The sequence below is a fragment of the Jaculus jaculus genome, chromosome 3 (assembly GCF_020740685.1).
Source record: "Jaculus jaculus isolate mJacJac1 chromosome 3, mJacJac1.mat.Y.cur, whole genome shotgun sequence".
NCBI classification, from domain to species: Eukaryota; Metazoa; Chordata; class Mammalia; order Rodentia; family Dipodidae; genus Jaculus; species Jaculus jaculus.
This window is the reverse complement of record NC_059104.1, coordinates 42,243,441-42,264,572: the sequence shown is the minus strand read 5'-3', so window position 1 is coordinate 42,264,572 and position 21,132 is coordinate 42,243,441. Positions and strand designations below refer to the sequence as shown.

The window sequence follows — 21,132 nt, the reverse complement described above, 5'->3', positions numbered from 1 at the left end:
TTACTTCACCATAACACCAAATATCTGGGGTGAGATGAAGCAACCATCTTCTCCCTGAAGAAAGAGAAGACTCTTGACTGTGCTTCTGAACTTTTGGATTAGACAGGGAGGATTATCAAGCTTCTCTACTGCCTCTTTGAAATCACTGGCATGTGCCTACACGCTCGGGAATCCCAAGGGACACAGAGAACAGAACAAGTGCTGGTGTACTGCTTAGAGGACTCAGGGTCCAAATGATACACACCAAAAGGAGCATATCAGCACATCATTAAAAAAAAAATGTAAGGCTATACTGTAGCCTTCACATAGAAAGTTGCCCAGTGTGTTTTTTTCATCAGTAAAATGCTGATTAAAATATCAACAATTCAACGGTAAGAAAACTAAATTTTTAAAGCCTATACAGTTCATACTGGTCCATTTGTACAAAAATGGAAGTTACCATTCATTGAAGTGGATTAAAACCTGATAAGTACTTTGGGAGACCGGATCCTATTTTCTTATCAAATGGAACATAGTGCCAAGACATGGTCCAGTAGTCACACTGATAGATATTAACTCAACCAACTTGGAAATTTATTACCACATAAAATCTGTTTATAAATATTTCTAACATTTTTCCATATAATCAACTTGGTAAGTAATAAACCCTCAAGATTTTCTGGAGTGGGTGGAAGTGTTAAAAACAGAGAAAAAATATAGCATTGTATTTTATGTTATAATGTTGGTTCTCTATGGGGCCTTTGAGAGGCTCCAACAAAGTTCTTGCATGGTAAACATGGAGACTTCTATTTGCTCTGCAAATATCTTGTAAAAATCCCAGTTCTGGGCTGGAGAGATGGCTTAGCGGTTAAGCAATTGCCTGTGAAGCCTAAGGACTATGGTTCGAGGCTTGATTTCCCCAGGACCCACGTTAGCCAGATGCACAAGGGGGCACAAGCGTCTGGAGTTCGTTTGCAGTGGCTGGAGGCCCTGGCATGCCCATTTTCTCCCTCCCTCTCTCTCTCTCTCTCTCTCTCTATCTGTCTCTCTCTCTGCCTCTTTCTCTCTCTCTGTCTGTTGCTCTCAAATAAATAAATAAAAATTAAAAAAAAAAAAATCCCAGTTCTGGGGAGGTAGAGACAGGTGAAACTCTGGAACACACATGTCAACTATTCAAAATAATTTCTGTTCTCTAGATCCATGAGAGCTTCTGTCTCAAAGGTGATGGTGTTCCTGAGGTTGATACCTGAAGCTTTCCTCTAGCCTTCACACACACATATGCATACATGTATGCATGCAAACACACACAGACACACACACACTTGCATATACACACATATGAGCAGACACACACATGTGTACCATACACACAGATTGTTTTTTTCTCATAAGAAGATGTCTGGGCTAACATTTTTGTATGTAATATCATTGAAATTAGTAACTTGGAATGAGATGTTCACAATTGTGTTAAGAAAAATTTCCTGTTAAGAAAATGGAACAGAGATGACGCCTCCAGTGCTAAGCTTTCTCTTCTCTGCACTTGCACGAGTCTTGGATCTCCATTGTGTTCACTACCATCTGTAAAAAGAAGCACTCTAATCAAAAGTGAGAACAGAAGTAATACATGGTCGTAACCATATGCATTTAGAAGACATTTGATTTTTTTCATTGTCTCAATTTAACCAAAGGACAATGGTAGTTTCCTTATAGGCTTTTTTTCTTTCTTTTTATTAATTAGTTTTCTATTCTGCAAATACAGTCAGTTTGGTACCATTATTAGGCCCATCTGTGACCTACCCCCTCCCCATGGCCCCTCTTTGTTGAGGTATATGGGTCATGCATTGTGGAGTTAGCCCACAGTTATGGGTAAGATATAAGCTTTTGACTTGTTTTCAGAACTAGGCATGGATCCCTTCCTATTGAACTAGCCTCAAATCAGAAAGCAGTTATAGGTCATCTCTATGATACCCACCAGGGAACATTGCAGAGGAGGTGGTGGAAGGATATTATTGCTGCTCATACTGCCAGTTAGAAAATCTTTGCTATGGAGATGGTGGTAGACACTGAGAAAGCATGAAACTCAACAAGGCTGCTAATAAGAGGCTTTTGAAAATTGAACAATAAATGATATACTGCTATCATGACCTGCAATGCTCACTAAACTTCGTGGAAATGTAGGAAGGAAAAATATAAGACCCACAGGGTGGGAAGGAATATTTGGGGCACTGTAATCCAGACATGAACTGGTTGGTACACGCATGACCTCACAGTGGTGCTGTTACCAGCACAAGACGTGTACAGCCTGAACCCATACGCATTTTGACATAGAGAAAAAGGAGGAAGAAAAGAATGAGACATCAAAACCAAAGAAGGACTATTTGAAAAGTGGAAGGTGTTTAATAGAATAGGGCTTGGGAAGATGGGGGAAGTCAAAAGAGGGTGATGGGATGGAAGTACAATAAAATAACAATATGTTCATCTGTTAAGTCTTAAAAAAAGAAGTGAGACAGAGTGATACTACATATAAAACATATGGTGCTGGATGTGTGTTGCAATCATTAGCATGAATTCATGCTTAGGATGTATAAATTCATCTACATCCATTGTATATTGTGATAATTTGCATAAATTTATATATATTCTCTGGCCTGTTCATAGGCAGGGCCTAGAAACAACACCATAGCATCGATGAGCCCATCTAATACCTAAAACGTTTTTGTTTGATTTTACTATTCAAGTTCTTACTAAGTAGCCCACACTAGCTTGGAATTTGCTATAAAACCCTGAATTTGATCCAATCTTCTTACCTTAATCTACTAAAGGCAAGTATTAAAATCCCCAACTTGGTATATAATAGAATCCTCCAGGGGAATGAGCTAGAACCCCATGGAGAAGTACTGTGTGATGCTCAGGCTGAAGCATGAGCATCCTGCAGCATCTGGTTATACTTGGCAATGAGGGAAACCATAAAACCAAAGTGGAGAGAGCATGTCAAAGCACAGAGCAGACAGCTGATGGGGCCTGCACTGACGACTTGAGAACCCATCCTAACTCTCATAATATTGGATTCACTAGAACATTTTGGAACAGGTAAATAATTGACTGCACTAGTAATTAAAGCATAAACATCAATTATCTCATATCATTTTTCCAATGGTTTAGGTAGGAAACCAGGTTTAGTCTTAATTCTGGAGCAAAAATGGTGTTTCTGAAGTGAACTATGTTGAGCACAAGGAATAAGGCCTTTATACCTCCCCTTTGGTAAGTAATAGGATGCAGTTTGACCTTGGGAGTGGGACATGACCTTCAAAGAGAAAGCCCTTTATGGTAGATAACAATTCTTATGAAGTGATGCCGTTGCAAAGCCTGAGCAGTCAGTTCTCTGAAGCACAGGAACTTATTTCCTTATCCTATGGCTAGAATCTGTTGTATCACAATAGAATATAAATTCACTATTGTTTCTTCTGTACAGCTTTCTCCAGGATTGGAGTCATGTGTAGTTTGGTAAGCAGGCTAGTCTCATGAATTTCTTCATCACATTCCTAGGTAAATATATATATTTCATAGAATTATATGTGGGTCCCAAATTCTATAGCTATTGATATACATATAGACATAGATGATACATAGTAAAATCACTGCTAACTGTTTTTTAGCTTTGTTTTCCTAGATTACAATTCCAAACAGGCCAGCAAAGCAAGTATATTTTAAGGATAGTCATCACACCCAGGGATATTCACTGATTTACACAATTTTACTTAGAATGATCTACCTGAAGATCCTGCTTTGTATATTTCTTTAAAAAAATATTATTATTATTAGAAGAGAGAGACCTAGAGAGAGAACTGGTATGCTGGGACTTCTTGCTGCATATGCATTTACATGTGTACTGGGGAATCAAACCCAGGCTTTACAAGGGATTTAGGTTTTACCTTGCTTGAAGACTATATAAGCAAGTGACTTTTAGCTGAGCCATCTCCCCAGTATATTTCTTGTTTTTTAATTTTAATTTTTTTCTTTATTTATTTGAGAGAGAAAGAGGCAGACACAGAGAGAGAACAGGCACATCAGGGCCTCCAGCCACTGCAAACAAACTCCAGATTGCATGTGCCACCTTGTGCATCTGGATTAAGTGGGTACTGGGGAATAGAACCTCGATCCAAGGTCCTTACGCTTCATAGGCAAGCTCTCAATCACTAAGCCATCTCTCCACCGCCCCCCAGTATGTTTATTAAATACCTTTTCTTGGTTCTGAATTTACCCTTATGAGAATTCCACTATCTCCTATATATGCTATATCATGTTTTCTTTACTATTTTTGTATCATTCACTTTTTTTGCTTTTATGGGCTTCACATCTAACCTAGAATCACTTATGTGGAAGAGAAGAACAAGGAGAGAAAATATCTGAAATGCCACTGTACACTCTGCTGTTATGTAGTATTGTGACAAGAGTGTTTAATTTGATTTAATTTAATTTAATTTTTGATTTAATTTAATTTAATTTGACTTGTGCTGCACATTCATTCTATAGTTGACATGATTTCCTTGCTGAGATTGGGTTTGAGAAACAACATCTGTGTTGTGCGAAGCCCTTCACACACATCAGTGATTTAAGTGATGGTCAGGTATAGGAGAAGACTTGCTCTAAGGCTAAATCATCATCATCATCATGGTGGAAACCATCTCTTAATAACGTCTGGAGGATGTTTTTTTTCACATACACACTCAGTGAGTGTATCTAGAAGGCAATGGAATTCCTGCTCAAAGCAACACCTTGAAATGAAATAATTGTCAGACTTTCAGACTCAGTATACATGAAATGAACTGGTTTAAAAATTATGTTTTAGGGGCTGGGGAAATGGCTTAGTAATTAAGGCACTTACCTGCAATCTTAAAGACACAGGTTCATTCCCCAGTACCCTGGTAAAGCTAGATGTACAAGGTGGCACATGTGTCTCGAGTTTCATTGCAGTGGCCAGAGGCCCAAGCACACCAGTTCTTTCTATCTACCTCTTTCTCTTTATTTCTCTCTAATAACTAATAAAATATTAAACAATATATGATTTGGATTGCATTTATCATAAAGGGTTTTTTAAAATACTTAAAATGGGCAGTATTGGTTAATACTGAAATATATTTTGAAATAATTTACCTTAACTATTACCATTTTTAAAGGCACACAGATACAGGTAAATGTAGCATGTGTTTTGTAGATAGCTAAATTCTGTTTAACTCTCTACACCACCAGGCCAAACTTGATATTCTTTTACTAATGACCAAACAGAAGTTCTATAAAATTAAGAAAATTTCATCCATTTTCTATTTTATCTCATTCCAATACTTTTACAAAATATTCTTATAACCAAAATGATATCAATAGTGACAGCTACTTTTTAAGTAATTATTGTGTGATAGCTAGTATATGATTAGTAATATTATAAGGAAACAGGTGGTAGTTAATTTAAATGGTGTGAAATTTTCAGTGGCTTTAAAATGGTGACAAAAGCAAACAGCTTGTCTCTCATCTTCTGTAGTCATTCAGCAAAATTAATTGCATTTCTGCATGATAGACTATTGCTGTCTCTTTATTTATCTAAACAAGCATTTGCTTTATAGTTCATTTGACTTTGAACAAGGTATTGACACTAGAATAGTGAAATTTTAGTATCAGAATGGTACTTTATTATCAGTCTCAGGACATAATTAGAATCCTAATGGATGAGATTGAAGGCTTTGGATTCCTTATAGTGACAATATTTGCAAGAACATGACAAAGAGTCTTCCTGTTTTCATTGTTGCATTTCTCTAGGGAGGTATGTGTATGTGAGAGAGAGAAAGAAAGAAAGGAAGAGAGGAAGGCAGACAGAAAATAAATAGATGGCTTTATATTTGAAAATAAAATATAAATAATTTGACCTTCAAATTGTATTTATTTATATACTTAGAGAATACCTGTTTGGTAAATCTCATAGTATATCATTATTTCTGCTGTTTGTACAAATGCTGTGAGGAGGTATTATTAAAGATGATTCTGCATATTTGAAATTAAAATTCATAGATCATCAATGTTAGATTAATACTGTGAGAGTAATTAAAATGAGGCACATGTCTTTTTAATGTCTTAGAGTAAAAAGTGATAGAATTCAATGAAAACTGTTACAAATAGTGGGCCAAAAGCAACTGTTTATATATAAATATATACGTTTATATATACATTACATAAAAATATATAATTTATAACATATATAATTTATAATATATAATATATAATTTATATAATATATAATAATATAATATAATATATAAAATATTTATAATTTATAATAATATATTATGTAAAAATATATATATGTATATATATATATATGTATATATATGTATATATATATATGAAAATGTTCCCAAGACAAATATAAGAGGTAGAGAGTGCATCTTAAAAATTTTCACATCAGGTGGGGATTGTAGAATTTTACACTCTTAGCATTCTCTTGGATTTAATTATCTTTATGTACGCAGTGGCTAGAAACCCAAGTAGTCATCATATTTTAAAAGATGAGTGAAATAGAAAACAATGCATTGAATATCTCTATATACAATAAAGAATCAACCTATGCTTCCTTCCAAGTTTATTTTTATATTGTTTCACTAAGAAATCAGTTTAAACTGACTTAGCAGAGAGGAAACTTAAAGGTACTTTTGTAAAGTGATTGGTATTTCACATTGTAGTTAAATGGCACAAAAATAAAATTCCAGGCATTAGATATGTGTGGAAAATATTACTCAAATTGGTTCTGAAATTCAATTTCGTTAAAACGCTTGAAACCTAATTGGCAAAGAACCTTTTTGTTGCTTTGGGTAAAAAGAAAAGTGCATTTGGAGTGCTATGCTCATCTTGTTTGTCAGCCATTTACATTTAAAATAATAATCATAATAGTGCCTTCAAAAGTCATCATGCTGGTAATATGCCATGTAGTGTGGGGCTAAGCACTTTACATGCTATATGTCACTTAATCCTATTAACTATTACAAGTGAGGAAGCCAAAATAGTGAGCAGCTAAGGTATTTAATGGAAGCCTCACAGTCAGCAAATGGCTCAGTTGAAATGTGAAGCAGGTTTCCCTAAACCTAACTCTCGTGCTTTTAACCCTTCTATTACTTAGCAATTATTGAATTCTAAATGCTTGTAACACACAAATAACTTATTGGGATGGTTCAATCAAAGAAAAATACATTATTTTGATTGATGTTTTGTTTTGAATATGTTGTTTTACATAAAAATGTGCTTTCCTTCTTTATTGCAGATAAAATTTTGAAGTTATAGAAGTTGGTGTTGAATGTTCTAATTCTAGCTACGTGTGAAAACTGGATAGCAAGCTTTATTTTAAATATAAATAGCAAATTGCATTTATTGTCAAATACCATTACCAACTTCATTTAAAAACACCATAAATACTTGCATTTTCTGCTTATTTACAAAGGAAGAAGGTAAAAGTGAATGCTATGGAATATGCATATGAAATCAAAATTATGTAACAATTTATGGAGATAAAGAAACTCCATTCAGTACCTCTCAATTTGCTCCCCCTTAAAAATGTTTGAGTAATTTACATATTTTTAATATACCTCAAAATATCAGATGTGTGGTGTGATTCTTTATGCAAATGTCAATATACTTAAAGTACATCAATTTCTGATGCCTTGTTAGTGTGATTTAAATAAAATCATATTTTATATATGAAGCCATCATAAAAATTATCTGTTGAAGAGTATAACTAAAGACAATAGAATTCAGTAATAAACAAGCAGATGGCTTGGCATTTTAAAGATTAAATATTATAAATCAATATTGTTTTAAGAATGAAATTAACAGCAATAGTAATATGTTTGAAAACACATGATGAAATAAAGTCACAATACTGAAAACTCTGGCTTGTTACAATGACAAATATTGCATTGATATGTAGCTTATTCTGATTCTAGCATGAGGTTATACACTGATTAATTAAATAGGAATGCCTCTCTGATCATACACATTTTTGCATTACTACATATAAATCTATTATTTTATTTATGCAACAATATGTAATCATATGTGATTATGTCTTGAACTGTGCTATAACTGAGATTACTAAAAATGAGCAAGCAAGTATGCAAGCCATGAATTGCTTTCACATGGTAACTCAGTCTATTGGATAAAACAAATACCTAGCAATGATACTCAAGTAAATATAGAATTAGAACTAAGATAAGTGGATATGTGGGCTCACACACTCTTCCTTGATCAGGAAGGCTATTCATGAGGAAACAATGATGATCATTGACCTGGGATGTAATGGGAAGGAATACTATTACTAACAAAATTTGAGATGACTCATATCTACTAATTAAAATAGTGGGGCTGGAGAAAAGACTTAGCAATTAAGCACTTGCCTGTGAAGCCTAAGAACCCTAGTTCGAGGCTGGATTCCCCAGGACCCACATTAGCCAGATGCACAAGGGGGTGCACTCATCTGGAGTTCGACTGCAGTGGCTGGAGGCCCTAGCTCACCCATTCTCTCTCTCTATCTGCCTCTTTCTCTCTCTATCGCTCTCAAATAAATAAATAAATTTTTTTAAAAAATTAAAGTAGTGAAGGTTTAGTGTGAGTGGGGAATAGAGCCCCTTGTATAATTTTGATTATTAATTTCTGTGGTAATGGACATGGAACCCAGGGCCTTGCACATGATAGGCTAGCACTCAGAAACTGAACTACATTTCTAACCCCACTATTGTAAATTTGATACAAGCAGAAGAAATGAGAATTCTTGGAGAATAAGGATATGCAGTTCTCATCAAACAAAACAAGAAAGTCTTGAATATGCAGAATCTAATCTCCTCTTAAGATTCATTTTCACTAGGGTGATATAAACAACTATTTTGATAGATTACCTGATTATAGAGGTACTTACAGTTTAAACAAGTAGGAAAAAGACAGAGTCACAACTCCATGCAATGACTGCATGCTTGAGGGATTACCATAGTATAAACCAGAGAAAGATTAAGGAAGGGAAGCAGGTGAAGGGAATCAAAAGTCCTGAAGATTGACTCTCTGGTGAAAGTTTGAAAATGAGAATATATGACATCAAGTATAACGTTGCTAATCCTGTTTTCTTTTCTTTTTTTTTTTTCTCTAAGGCTTTTAGTAACAGGTGCTTTATTTTTTGGATATTGATTTATTTATCTTTTTTACATATTCTCTAGTTTATATCACCTCTCTGTGGCTAGAAATGCTACTAAAACTATTTGTTCTTCAACAATTTCCTTTCTCTTATTTTAGAAAGGGAAATACTTTCAAGCAACAGAATACTGTTGTTATATTTGAACACTTAAAATTGAGGTGAATTTGAGGCCTTAGGGGAAAATAAAATAATACAATAATCCACAATCCTGCAACTCACTGAAGGGATTCTTAATGTATAGACTACACAAAATATTTTATAAATAATTTTCTTCAGACATGGTTTATGGCCTTATAGTGAGAGCATTGAGTAAGCAAAAAAAAGGAAAAATATATTTGATGTTTAATGATTCAGTTGATATAAAGAATTCAAACTCATTTTAGAATGAGAAAACAATAAACTTTCTCCATGGGATATTTACATGTTGGACCTACCATAGCAGCCTGAGAGCCTTAGTGAATCTGGTCTGCAGTTCCAGTAAAAGCCTATGGAGATTTATAAATTATCATATGTAGCATAGTCACTCATTTGCATTGACCCTTCTGTAAGCCTCATGGTAGGATATGGGATTTGAAAAATGAGAGATGGCTTCTTATTCCCATGTAATGAAACATTAAGCAATTATAAGAAGTCAGTCACTATGCTAGGCAGTGCTGTCCAGGAAACAACTATTTTATTATAATTACTAGATGTAAGCAAGCAGAAAAATTATGTATTGAACTGGTGAGTCCAATTTTAATTTTAATTGTTGGTTGTCAGGAAACAGATTTTTTTTTTTTTGTTTTTTTTCCGAGGTAGGATCTCACTCTAGCTCAGGCTGACCTGGAATTCACTATGTAGTCTCAGGGTGGCCTCGAACTCTGGCTATCCTTTTACCTCTGCCTCCCAAGTGCTGTGGTTAAAGGCGTGTGCCACCACGACCGGCTTAGATTGATATCTTTATGTAATTTTTATACATGTTTATTTGACAGAGAAAGACAGAGGAAATAGGTGTGCCAGGGCCTCTAGGCTCTGCAAATGAACTTCAGACACATGTGCCACCTTGTGCATGTGACCCATATGCGTCCTGGGGAATTGAACCTGTATCATTTGGATTTGCAGGCAAGTGCCTTAACTGCTAAGCCACCTCTCAAGCCCCATTATTGTTTGTTGAAGCATTTTGCTTACTATTGAATTCAACTTTTACATATGCATTGTAGTTAAGGTTTGTTCTTTTTAAAAATTGCCATACCATATTTAATTATGTATAAATTCAGAGAGAACTGATTGTCTTTGACAAAGATTATCTGTCACCAAAACGCCATGAACAAGAGTTAGGAGTACTGCTGCTGAGAGGTCATTCGCTGCCAGGAAGTAGTCTTTCATGGAGCCCTGCAAGTTTGTGTATATCTTTGAGACACTCCACGCTTCTCTCCCTGAAGCACACAAATCATTTCCTAGTATCTGCTATGATTAACAATGATCATTCACTTTATCATATCTCATGTCAATTCATTATAAATAACACTGGAAAACCTTAATTGGTTATTTGCCCTTGACCAAGTTTGGCTACTCTTGGGTCCCTATCATGATTTTAAAATCTTTTACTTGTGATGTTGTTAGAGAGATTAGAGAAATCAATGTGAGTTGTCTATTCCAAAGTTCTTCAACTTCAGAAAGTTATTAAACTTATTTTTATAACTGTGACATGACCACAGTTTTGGAGCAAAAATGAGAGGTGTAAGTATGTGCACATTGATTAAATCTTCTTATTTTGTGCCAAGCTGAATCAAATCTTAGTTCCACCACACAAAAAGTTGGGTACATTAAACTCTGCCTGCTTCAACATTCATCAGCAAAAAGGAAATTTAAAAAACTGATCCCATACTATAATAATGATGTGAAATTAAATTGTAACTTCAATATATAATGGATCAACCAGGAAACATCAATGTGCATAGTTAAATTTTATAAGTGTTTAGCATATATGTCATTTAAATGTTTAAGGATGAACAAAACCATTGAGATATATATATTTGTGACCCAGAATAAGTAATAGCAATGTTGCTATTACTAAAACTATGAAGAGCTTTGAGTAATGTACAGATAGTAAAACTTTTGCTGACAAAGCTTCATGGAGAAGGAAATAAAAGATCTCATAATTACAGAAACCAACAAGTCCAAAATGAATGGAATAGGGAAACTGAAGACAATTCTGTGTCTCTATTCTCTTCACTCTTTTTATATTGTAATGACTTTTTATTGACAGTATCTAAGCAAGTGTAGAAAAGCCAACATTAGAATCCAGGAATCTCACATTCCCAAGCCAAAAGACTTATAAACATTGCCTGACCACTGACATAAAATTACAGGGCCTTTTATCTAGTATAAAGTAAGTAAGAGAGTCATCTACTTTATCCTGAAGAGATTTGAACATATGTTCATGCTAGATACTACAATAATGACAGACCAAAGAAACAATTTCTTTCAAGTCTAGCTTGGTAAGCCATTTTGGGTTACTTACAGGAACATGGAGAAGGGGTAACCTATAGCACTACAGTGGACTCAAAGGCAACTGCTTCACCAAAAGACCCTCCCCATCATGACCAGGCTTTCTCTCACAATGGCTGATCCCTGTCCTTTTCTGCCCAGCTCTTGCAGGAGTCTCACTCAGCAAAATTTACTTATTTTCAAACCAGTTAGAAGCCCAAGGAACTTGAATTTTTCTGAGATGCCAAAGCGTGGTTTCCTTTCCTTAGTTTCCCTAGTCTTATGAGCCTACTTCTAAGAGGAATATTTCAATTTCAGGGAAAAAGTTACACAACACTTGTATCATTATACTTTATTACAATTATAGACTCTTGTAACTACTTCATCATTCCCCACCCTAATTCTACTTAAATGAACAGAAACAGTAAGAACAGATGATTCATGAGTTTATAGCATTTCATAAGCATCTTTGATCCTAGTAAGCATTCCAAGAGAAATCATTTACCCTGGATGTCACTAATTTAAAAATAATTGGCAATAAAATGATGTAAGTTATGAGAAAGTCTTAGAAGTTTCAACTCGAAGAAAATAATAATTTATCAAACATGCACGTTTGCTTTTACAGGTTATTATCATATATTAAAATTGTTTGAATAGAGAAATAATAAAATAATATAGTCTATGCATTTGCTATTTTCATAATTGTATTCTTTTTTGAAATTTTTTTTTATTTGATGGGCTGAAGAGATGGCTTAGTGGTGAAGGTGTTTGCCTGCAAAGCGAAAGAATCCTTGCCTGATTCTCCAGGACCCATGTAAGCCAGATAACCCAAGAGAGTGCATCCATCTGGAATTCATTTGCAGTGGCTGGAGGCTCTGACCAGCCCATTCTCTCTCCCGTCTCTTTCTCTTTCTCTGCCTCTTTCTCTCTCAAATAAATAAATAAAATATATTTTAAAATATTTTTACTTTTTAAGGGCATCAAAAGAGGGAAGGAGAGAGAGAAAAAGAGAATGGGCATGCCAAGGTCTTTTGCCACTGCAGACAAATTCTAGTTGCATGTGCCACTTTGTGTTTCTGGCATATGTGGGTCCTGGGCAATCAAACCTAGGCTTTGTGGATTTGTAAGAAAGTGCATTAACTGCTGAACCATTTCCAAACTCCTCAATTATTTTCTCATAATAACACTTTCAGAAACTATCTTAACTTTCAATCCATCACTGATGATAGCAGAAAATAAATAATCATTTGACACTTTACACCATTCTAAGAATTATTTATGATGAAAATTACACTCATATCATTTAATTTACAATGTGATAACTATTTTTTGTAAATGAATAAAATAATTTTGATTCTATATGATATAGTTGATATAAAGATTAGTAATTTAATATAATTAGCATTAAATAGGTTTTAACTTTCATCATTTGGCATATTGAGAGTATAATAGCACAGGCAGTTGGTTATGCTAAGCTCCTAAAGGAAAAACTACCAATAAATCTAGGAATTGCCAGTATATGACACTTTATAATATCTAATGGAAAGTTAGTTTGTCTTCTTTATTCATTCAAATGCCTTCAAATAAATGCTGCATATATATATATATCATGTAAGGAAAGTGAAAAAGAAAAGCAAAGCAGACTTGATCTCGACAGACAGACTGTTTTTTGAAGGACAGCAAGAGGTCACCATCTTCCCTTGGGATGGGATGGAGGCTGAAACATTCAGCAGGGGAAGGTGCTGAGCTTATCAGGAAGGGCATTACTGGAAGAAATAGTCAGGAATCAGGTGCAGTCTGGTGGGAGTAGACAAACAACTGAATAACAGCCACATTCGGTTTGTTGGATCTTTCACAGTGAGTTTGAGGAACTGTCTCCGTGGTTTTCTGCAGGTGGCAATGTCTCAAATCGTTTCATTTCCTCAGAGCTTTCTGAGTTAAAGAAAGTTTATCAATTTTTCATGAAGAGAGTCCATCAACCTTTCAATTCATTCATATGTATTTGAACAACATCAGACCATAGAAAACCATTACGTTCATGGGAATGAACATGAACTTATAGTATTGGGCCATGTGATCTTCACCCTTAGAAGTGTAGTAATGAATTAATAACAAGCAGGTTTACTGAGAACACTGAAATATTTATGCATTAAAAACACAAGAAAACATATGGGAAAACGTCAGTTTTGCTTGAAAGCTCATAAATTGTCAGTGTGAGACCTGGCAGAAAAACGTCAATAGGCTTTACATCATGGAGATTATTAGACTGCTGGGCACAAAGGCAATTTATATTTATTAAAAAAAAATATGTTTCCAGGAAGGGTCTCACTGTAGCTCAGGCTAACCTAAAGCTCAGTCTATACCCCTAGGCTGCCCTAGAACTCATAGAATTCTCTATATACTGTTTTCAAAAATTGCTTAAATATGGGGAAAATATCCAAGAATATTATTTTGAAAATAACCATCAAAACTTGCACTTACACATAAATGCATATCTAAGATTTAGGGGAGTTCTTTGTTGTTTTAATCCATGACAGTTATCTATATCAGTATCTTTTTTTTGTTAATTAACAACATATTTTGTATGGATATATCATGTGTTGATACCCTCTTTTTCTTCCTCCCTGCCCATTCTGTTTGGCCCAGCAGAACCAGAGCCATGTAGCAGTCCACAGGCAAGAAACACCAATGGCTGCTTTCACATGCTTTAGATAGATTTTTGAACTTTTCTATTATGTAGCAAAACACAACACACTCTAGGGTTAGGATGAACACAGAAACCAAATAACACTAAGACACTTAGAATGTCACTCTTCACTTCTATATTTTCTGTACCACAATGGGTTCCACACCGCTGCAAGTTCATATGCTTCTTCTAATGAGAAATAATGAATCGTTGATACATTGGACAAGAAATTTATACCTGAGGATACCTTACATATTTTCTATATGAATTCATGCTTTTAAAATAGTAAAGTAAGTTTCCCACAGTCAGAAAGCAATCTAGGGACACTGTGCTAGAAATTAATATAAGGGGTATAATTTATTTTACCCTTTATTGTACATATTTTTATATTTGCCTGTCCCAATATTTCAACTGGTCCCAATATAAAAATTTAAATCCTTTAACTTCACAGTTATTTATGAAAATATAAGTAGTAGTCTGTGCAAACCTTGTTAGATAATTTATACTAAAACTTTCCATTGAAGGTTACAAAAAATATGATTTCTGTGTCAACAATAGTGATAGATCTAAGTGGAAACTTGCATTAAATGAATGCATTTTTAGGGAGAATAATTTTATATATTTACTTAATTGCAAAGGAATTGTATAGCCCAGAGTGCCAGGATTTGGAATTCTGGAAGAGCTCATTTCAATGATAACACCTCGGCTTTCACCATATAAACATGAGCCAGTTTCTATTTCCACTGCACGTTTGTGTCCCAACTATGAAATAATGTTAGTAGTATAAACTGAGAACCACATAATGGCAGATTAAAATATTTATAAAACATAGTATTTGATACATGCACCGAAAAGAATAATATTCACGAAACATATTCATGATAAGAAAGGGAAAATACCTTGCATCCTTGGCATGTTTATAGGAATAATACCCATGAATATGTACAACTTGTAGTTACTGTAATGTTTTATATTCATTACCAAATTCTTTTATTGCAAGAGGTCTGTCAAAAATTAGGATATGTATATATATATATATATATATATATATATATATATATATATATATATATATATGAAAATAAAGAAGTTAACCTGACCAGCAGATTTCTTAAACTAAATGTGTTAAATAAGCCTTAATCTTTATTTCCAACCCATTATTTCATGTTAAGTATCTAAATAAAAGTTATCATTACTCATAAATATTATATTAGTGAAGCCCAAAGTCTTAGCTGTCATTGATGTTTCCTTCTCTTACACCTATTACCAAGTAATCATCAGAGTTCTATACAAACACATTAAAAGAGCACCATAATCTAAATTTTCTTCAGCTTTCTTCTAAACTCACATTTGCCATCACAATTTTAACAATATTATCCTAAGGTGATTGTATGTTCCTATTATTCACAGGATTCAATTAACTTTCAGTTTTAGATTTTATAGCATACATCCTTTCTTGTAGCGGCTGTCAAATGATAGAAGTCCAGATAATAAACATTGAATTAGTTAATTAGTGATTTGATAAACACTAATTGCAACAAAACATTTTAAGAACTTTTAAGCAAATCATTTTCTGTGATTATTTTTAATACTTTATATGCAACTTCTAATTTTGCTGCAAGATTGATGATACAATCCAATGTCCAAATCTTTCTTTTGCCATTATGTGGCTCCTGTGCTGCTATCCTCAGAACTTATTTTCTCTTCAATGAGTAGACCTCCCTAAGGCATCTCCCCCTCATGAAGTACTTGTATAAAACACTGACTTATCACCAGGGTTTAGAATCCACTATCTTTTCAACATATGTAAGAATTATTTTTTAAATCCAAAACTGGTCGTTACTCTTTTGGTCAAAAGTTTTAATAGCATTGTTCTTCTTCCTAGAATATGATCTATCAATAGTATAGAAGCTTGTTGCAGTCAGCTTTACATTGCTGGCACAAGGCAGCCACCCTAAACCAGCTCATAGGAGGAAAGGGTTTATTTTGGCTTACAAACTTGAGGGGAAAGAAGCTCCATGGTGGAAGGGGAACATGTGGCAAGAGCAGAAGCTAAACATTACTTGTGACCAACAACAGGTGGACAATGACAGCAGCAAAGTATGCCAAACACTGACAAAGTGAATTTGCCTATAACACCCACAAACCTGCCTCCAACAACGTACCTCCTCCAGTCCAGGAAGGATCCAGTTCCAAAACTTCCATTAGCTAGTCCCCATAGATTTTATCAATCCTAAAAATGATAGTACAAGGTCACTTAACTATTAGCCTGTAACAATATATATATATATATATATATATATATATATATATATATATATATATATATATATATATATATATATATCTTCAGAATAAATATTCACAGTAAAAAAATGACAATGGTCATAACAAAGAAAGATTTAACCAATTCAAGTTTTAAAACAAACAGGGAAAATAATCAAATTCCATAACTCCAAGTCCATGCCTACAGATGATATGTAAAATAATCTCTTCCAAGTAATTGTGATTGATTAGATTGGCCATACAAGGATTCTTTCCACCCTACATGACACAACTGTCTGTCTCCAATGTTACATAGATGAACTCAGTTTTATTATTTAATGTCTATTAATGAAATATGTGTGACAACATTTGAAGTTATTTTTTCTTTATCATTGCACATTGGTTTACTTAGCCTGAACAATACTCATCATGAGAAATTATACTAGAAACTGAAAAAAAGTCATATCAGCTGCACCATCTGGATATTAAGCATAAAATACTATCTTGAATTTTGTAGCTGGATATGAATTTACCTGTCTCATTGTAGCCCAGGTTGACCTGAAATTCACTCTGTAGCCCCAGGCTGGACTTGACCTCACAACAAACCTATGACGTTAGCACCATGAGTACTGGGATTAAAAGTATATACCACCATGCCTGGCCTGTTTGGTAAATTTTAGTGCACTTATATTTTATATCTGGATGTTAAAGCTAAGAAAGTTTGCAAATGCAGGCATGAAAAAAGTTTATATGTGAGACACGTGCCTGTGCTTGTATCCATGTGTGGTCACCAGGGCATGTGTGAAGAGGAAGAAGGGAGGGCTGTGCTTAATATAAACTAGCAAGCTTGTGACCTTCATAATGATTTTCTTGACGTCTACATGTGTGCAGTGTTAAACCTCTCTTTATACTTCTCTCTTTTTTGATGTAAGTCCCTAACTCTAGTAATACATCTATTTTTCAACACATACTTGATGTCCAATTCGATAGAAAACATTTATTTGCTACTGTGACTTTGCAGCATTGATTTCTCATTTATAGAATTTATCATTCCTTAAATCTTAGTGCAAAGTTTCAGAACTCTCCAAAGATCTTTTTGACTTTCAGAAATAAATATGCTTGCTCAATTCTTGTAGCATCCTCTGTAACAACCTTACCATACAAAGAGACTAATTTGTAATTAAGCCATTTATTCGTAGGTTGAATGTGTTTAGTCTAATCTTAAGAGAAAATATGTGCTCTGATCTTTCTGTTTTTTTGATCAATGTATATTCTGGCATCAAGAATGTATAACCTGTCTCTAATATCATTACATCAATCTCCGTTTCCAAAAGTGACGAGGTATCTTTGTCCTCCACAAAGGATAAAATAGTGAAGAAAAAAAAATATATATATATATATATCACATAAATATATATTTAACATTTTAATAGAAGTCTTGTGTGTACACTGATAATAGTGCTACTTAAACAAATAAAAATGTTCATCATATATATGTAAATGATATTGATATATAGAGTAGGTTAAGAAAAAAAAAGTACCAAATATTTTAGGCTTGTAGATAGTATCCTGATTCACTTTAAAAACTGTAAGTCATATAACCACATTATCTTACATAATTTAGTTTTTAAAGCAGTCTATATTCTGGAGAAAATATTTAAAACATACCTTTGGCCTTTTATTGAAGATTAATTTATAGCTATTGAAATATAAATAGAAATACTATGGGCCTAAAATTCTAAAAGAAGAGTAAGCATCAAAATATCATTCAAATGCTTTATTATTTTAATTCTATTCCATTAAATACTTATAAGACAAAGGCCTCCAAAAACATTGCTGTCTTTGTAGCCTACTGGGAGTAAATAATTTCCTCTGCAATGAAGGAATTTTAATTAATGTGACCCCCTGTTATCAACTACTGTGTCTTTATTATTGTTTCTACAGGTAATTGTAGTATCTTTGTTTGGTTTTAGTGTGATCGTGTTAGCTAGAAACCATATTCATAAAATGGGTGTGTATTTATGGGAAACAACACATCATTATTAATCCCATCTAAGAGTCTTTTAAGAGTCTTTTCTATCTACTGCTACATTATAGACCAGTAACTTCTTGAAAGTCTCTATTATGACATGACAATAGAACATTAAACATGATATAAGTGCTGATAAAATATCAAATAAATATATCTAATCATTAAAGAACAAGGAGGAGATAAACAAATGAATGAATAACAATTGAGCTCAAAGTGATGTATTGAAAATTGACTTTATGTGGTGACATGCTGCATTCACTGATATCATAGACACAACTTAAAACATGCCATTGGAGCTGAGAGATGGCTTAGTTGTTAAGGCATTTGACTGCAAAACCAAAGGACCCAGGATCAATTCTCCCAGACCCATATAGCCAGATTCACAAGGGGTGCATGCATCTGGAGTTTGTTTGCAGTGGCTGGAGGCCCTGGCATGTCCATTTTCTCTCTGTCTTTCTCTCTTCTCTCTATCTCTCTGCTTGCAAATAAATTTTAAAAAATACCAGTGAGTTTGAGACATATACTTTTAGATGTGTATGTAAAAAATTCAAAGAATTAAAATTGTGGCATATATATTAAGCATGAGGGAAATAAAATTATGAGATAAAAAATTCTAAGACCTTTAAAAATATTATTACTATTGCTATTAACAGCATATTTTGTATGGATACATCATCATGTGTTGGCACCCTCTTTTCCCTCATCCCTGCCCCCATTCCATTGGTGACTATCCTCAGTGGGGTTGCAAATATTTCCTATAGTGTCGTGGGTTATGCATTGTGGGAGCATTGTTTTTCAGAGGGAGGGAATGCCTCTGGGCGTGTCTCAACCTGTGGCTCTTACAATCTTTCCTCCCCCTCTTTCACAAAATTCCCTGAGCTGTGGTGGGTGAGTTTTAAATCCACTTCAGTGTTTTTACAAACCTCTGAATCTTCACTTTGGTAGGTGTTGAGTATTTTCAGGATCTGTTTCCTAAACCCTGATACTGATTATCAGGTTCAGCATGGAAGCAGCACTCAGGCTTGTCTCCCTAATTCCTCTGTGGTTTGACTGAAATGCAAGGGTAGTTTATTTCCTTGGGTCTCACTAACTTCTGAAAAAGAACAGATTCTCTAATGGAGAGGGAAGTCAGAATAGTTTAAATGGGATAAGCATTACTAATTTAGAGAGTTTGATGTATATAACCCCTCTTTTAGCCAAAGACTAGTGGAAGCTTGACACCAGAGAGCATAATATTTGTCTTCATAGGATTCTAATTTTGTTCCCAATTCCACATATGGGTTGTTTTGTACTGAGCAGATCTCTTAGCCAATCAGAAATCTATTGGTTACCCACCAAAGCTATGTGCTACTATTCCACTGCATTGTGTACGTCCTGTTAGGGTGTTTGCTTCTGAGGAGCTTAGACCTCTAGTTGCTCACACCATTGGTGGCCACTTTCACCCAGTAACTCCTCTAGCTCTTTCCAGCAATAGACAGGCTAACTCTCTGGGGATTGGCTTCTTCTGAATTCCAGCCAGGTCTCTCCATGCTCTGTGTGAGCAGCATATGGTGTCTTTAGCAATAAGAACTTACCTTTTGCTTCAGGAGGGTCATCAAGTCCTTTGATAGATTTCTTTCTTGTTTTAGGTACCTCATAGGTCTCTCTGATCAACAGCTCATTTTTGGTAGCAAACAAACTTTGGTACAGTGACTTACTGGCCAGAGACAGCTAATAATGTTTTCTTATAACATTGCATTTACTATACATTAAGATCATCATTGTTTCAAGAAATATTTATTGAATGTACTGATGTAAATGTTACAAATTATTTATTGTAATCAATTCCTGTTAATAGGCTGCCAATTATTATTCACTATTCAGCTTGTGCCAATTGGAATGTTTTCACATAAATATTCAAGAAGTATTTAATTATGAGGTTTGTATATACTTTTGTTACAATGAATTCCAGCCACAGGAAGACTCAATGGCAAAGTTTATTTTAAAACTGTGTGATAGTTGTCTCAGTTATTTTGATCTGTGTGTGTGTGTGTGTGTGTGTGTGTGTGTGTGTTTAGTCCCAAACCAAATGTGCTATTGGTAACTTAGGCATAATGCTTTAAAAACAAGGAATTACCTGAGCAATTCAACTCTTGAAATTTGTTAGAAGTTACTGTATCATAAAATGTTGGGGTACACATTTCTCTGCAAAGTATATTATTTGTCTCATTATACTAATTTTATATATATATATATATATATATATATATATATATATATATATATATATATATATGTATGTATGTATGTAACTTATTTGCAAGCAGGAAGAAGTGGAAGATAGAGAGAATGGGTGTGTCAGGGCCTCCAGCCACTGCAAACAGACTCCAGATGCATGTGTCACTTTGGGCATCTTACTTTACATGAGTATTGGGGAATGGAACCCACGTTTTTAGGTCTTGTACGAAATAGCCTTAACTGCTTATCCATCACTCCAGCCCA

General features: G+C 34.3%; 1 protein-coding gene across 1 annotated transcript in view; it reads right to left on the bottom strand.

Moving 5' to 3' along the window:
• Window positions 1-1,497: 1,497 nt before the first annotated feature.
• The window catches only part of LOC101611821 (signal recognition particle 14 kDa protein-like), a 52,132-nt gene continuing 32,497 nt past the window's right edge, over window positions 1,498-21,132 (bottom strand). Inside the window, exon 4 of the mRNA XM_045146029.1 lies at window positions 1,498-1,557. Within this exon, the coding sequence (XP_045001964.1) occupies window positions 1,498-1,557 (60 nt within the window). The remainder of the gene's footprint in view (window positions 1,558-21,132) is intronic.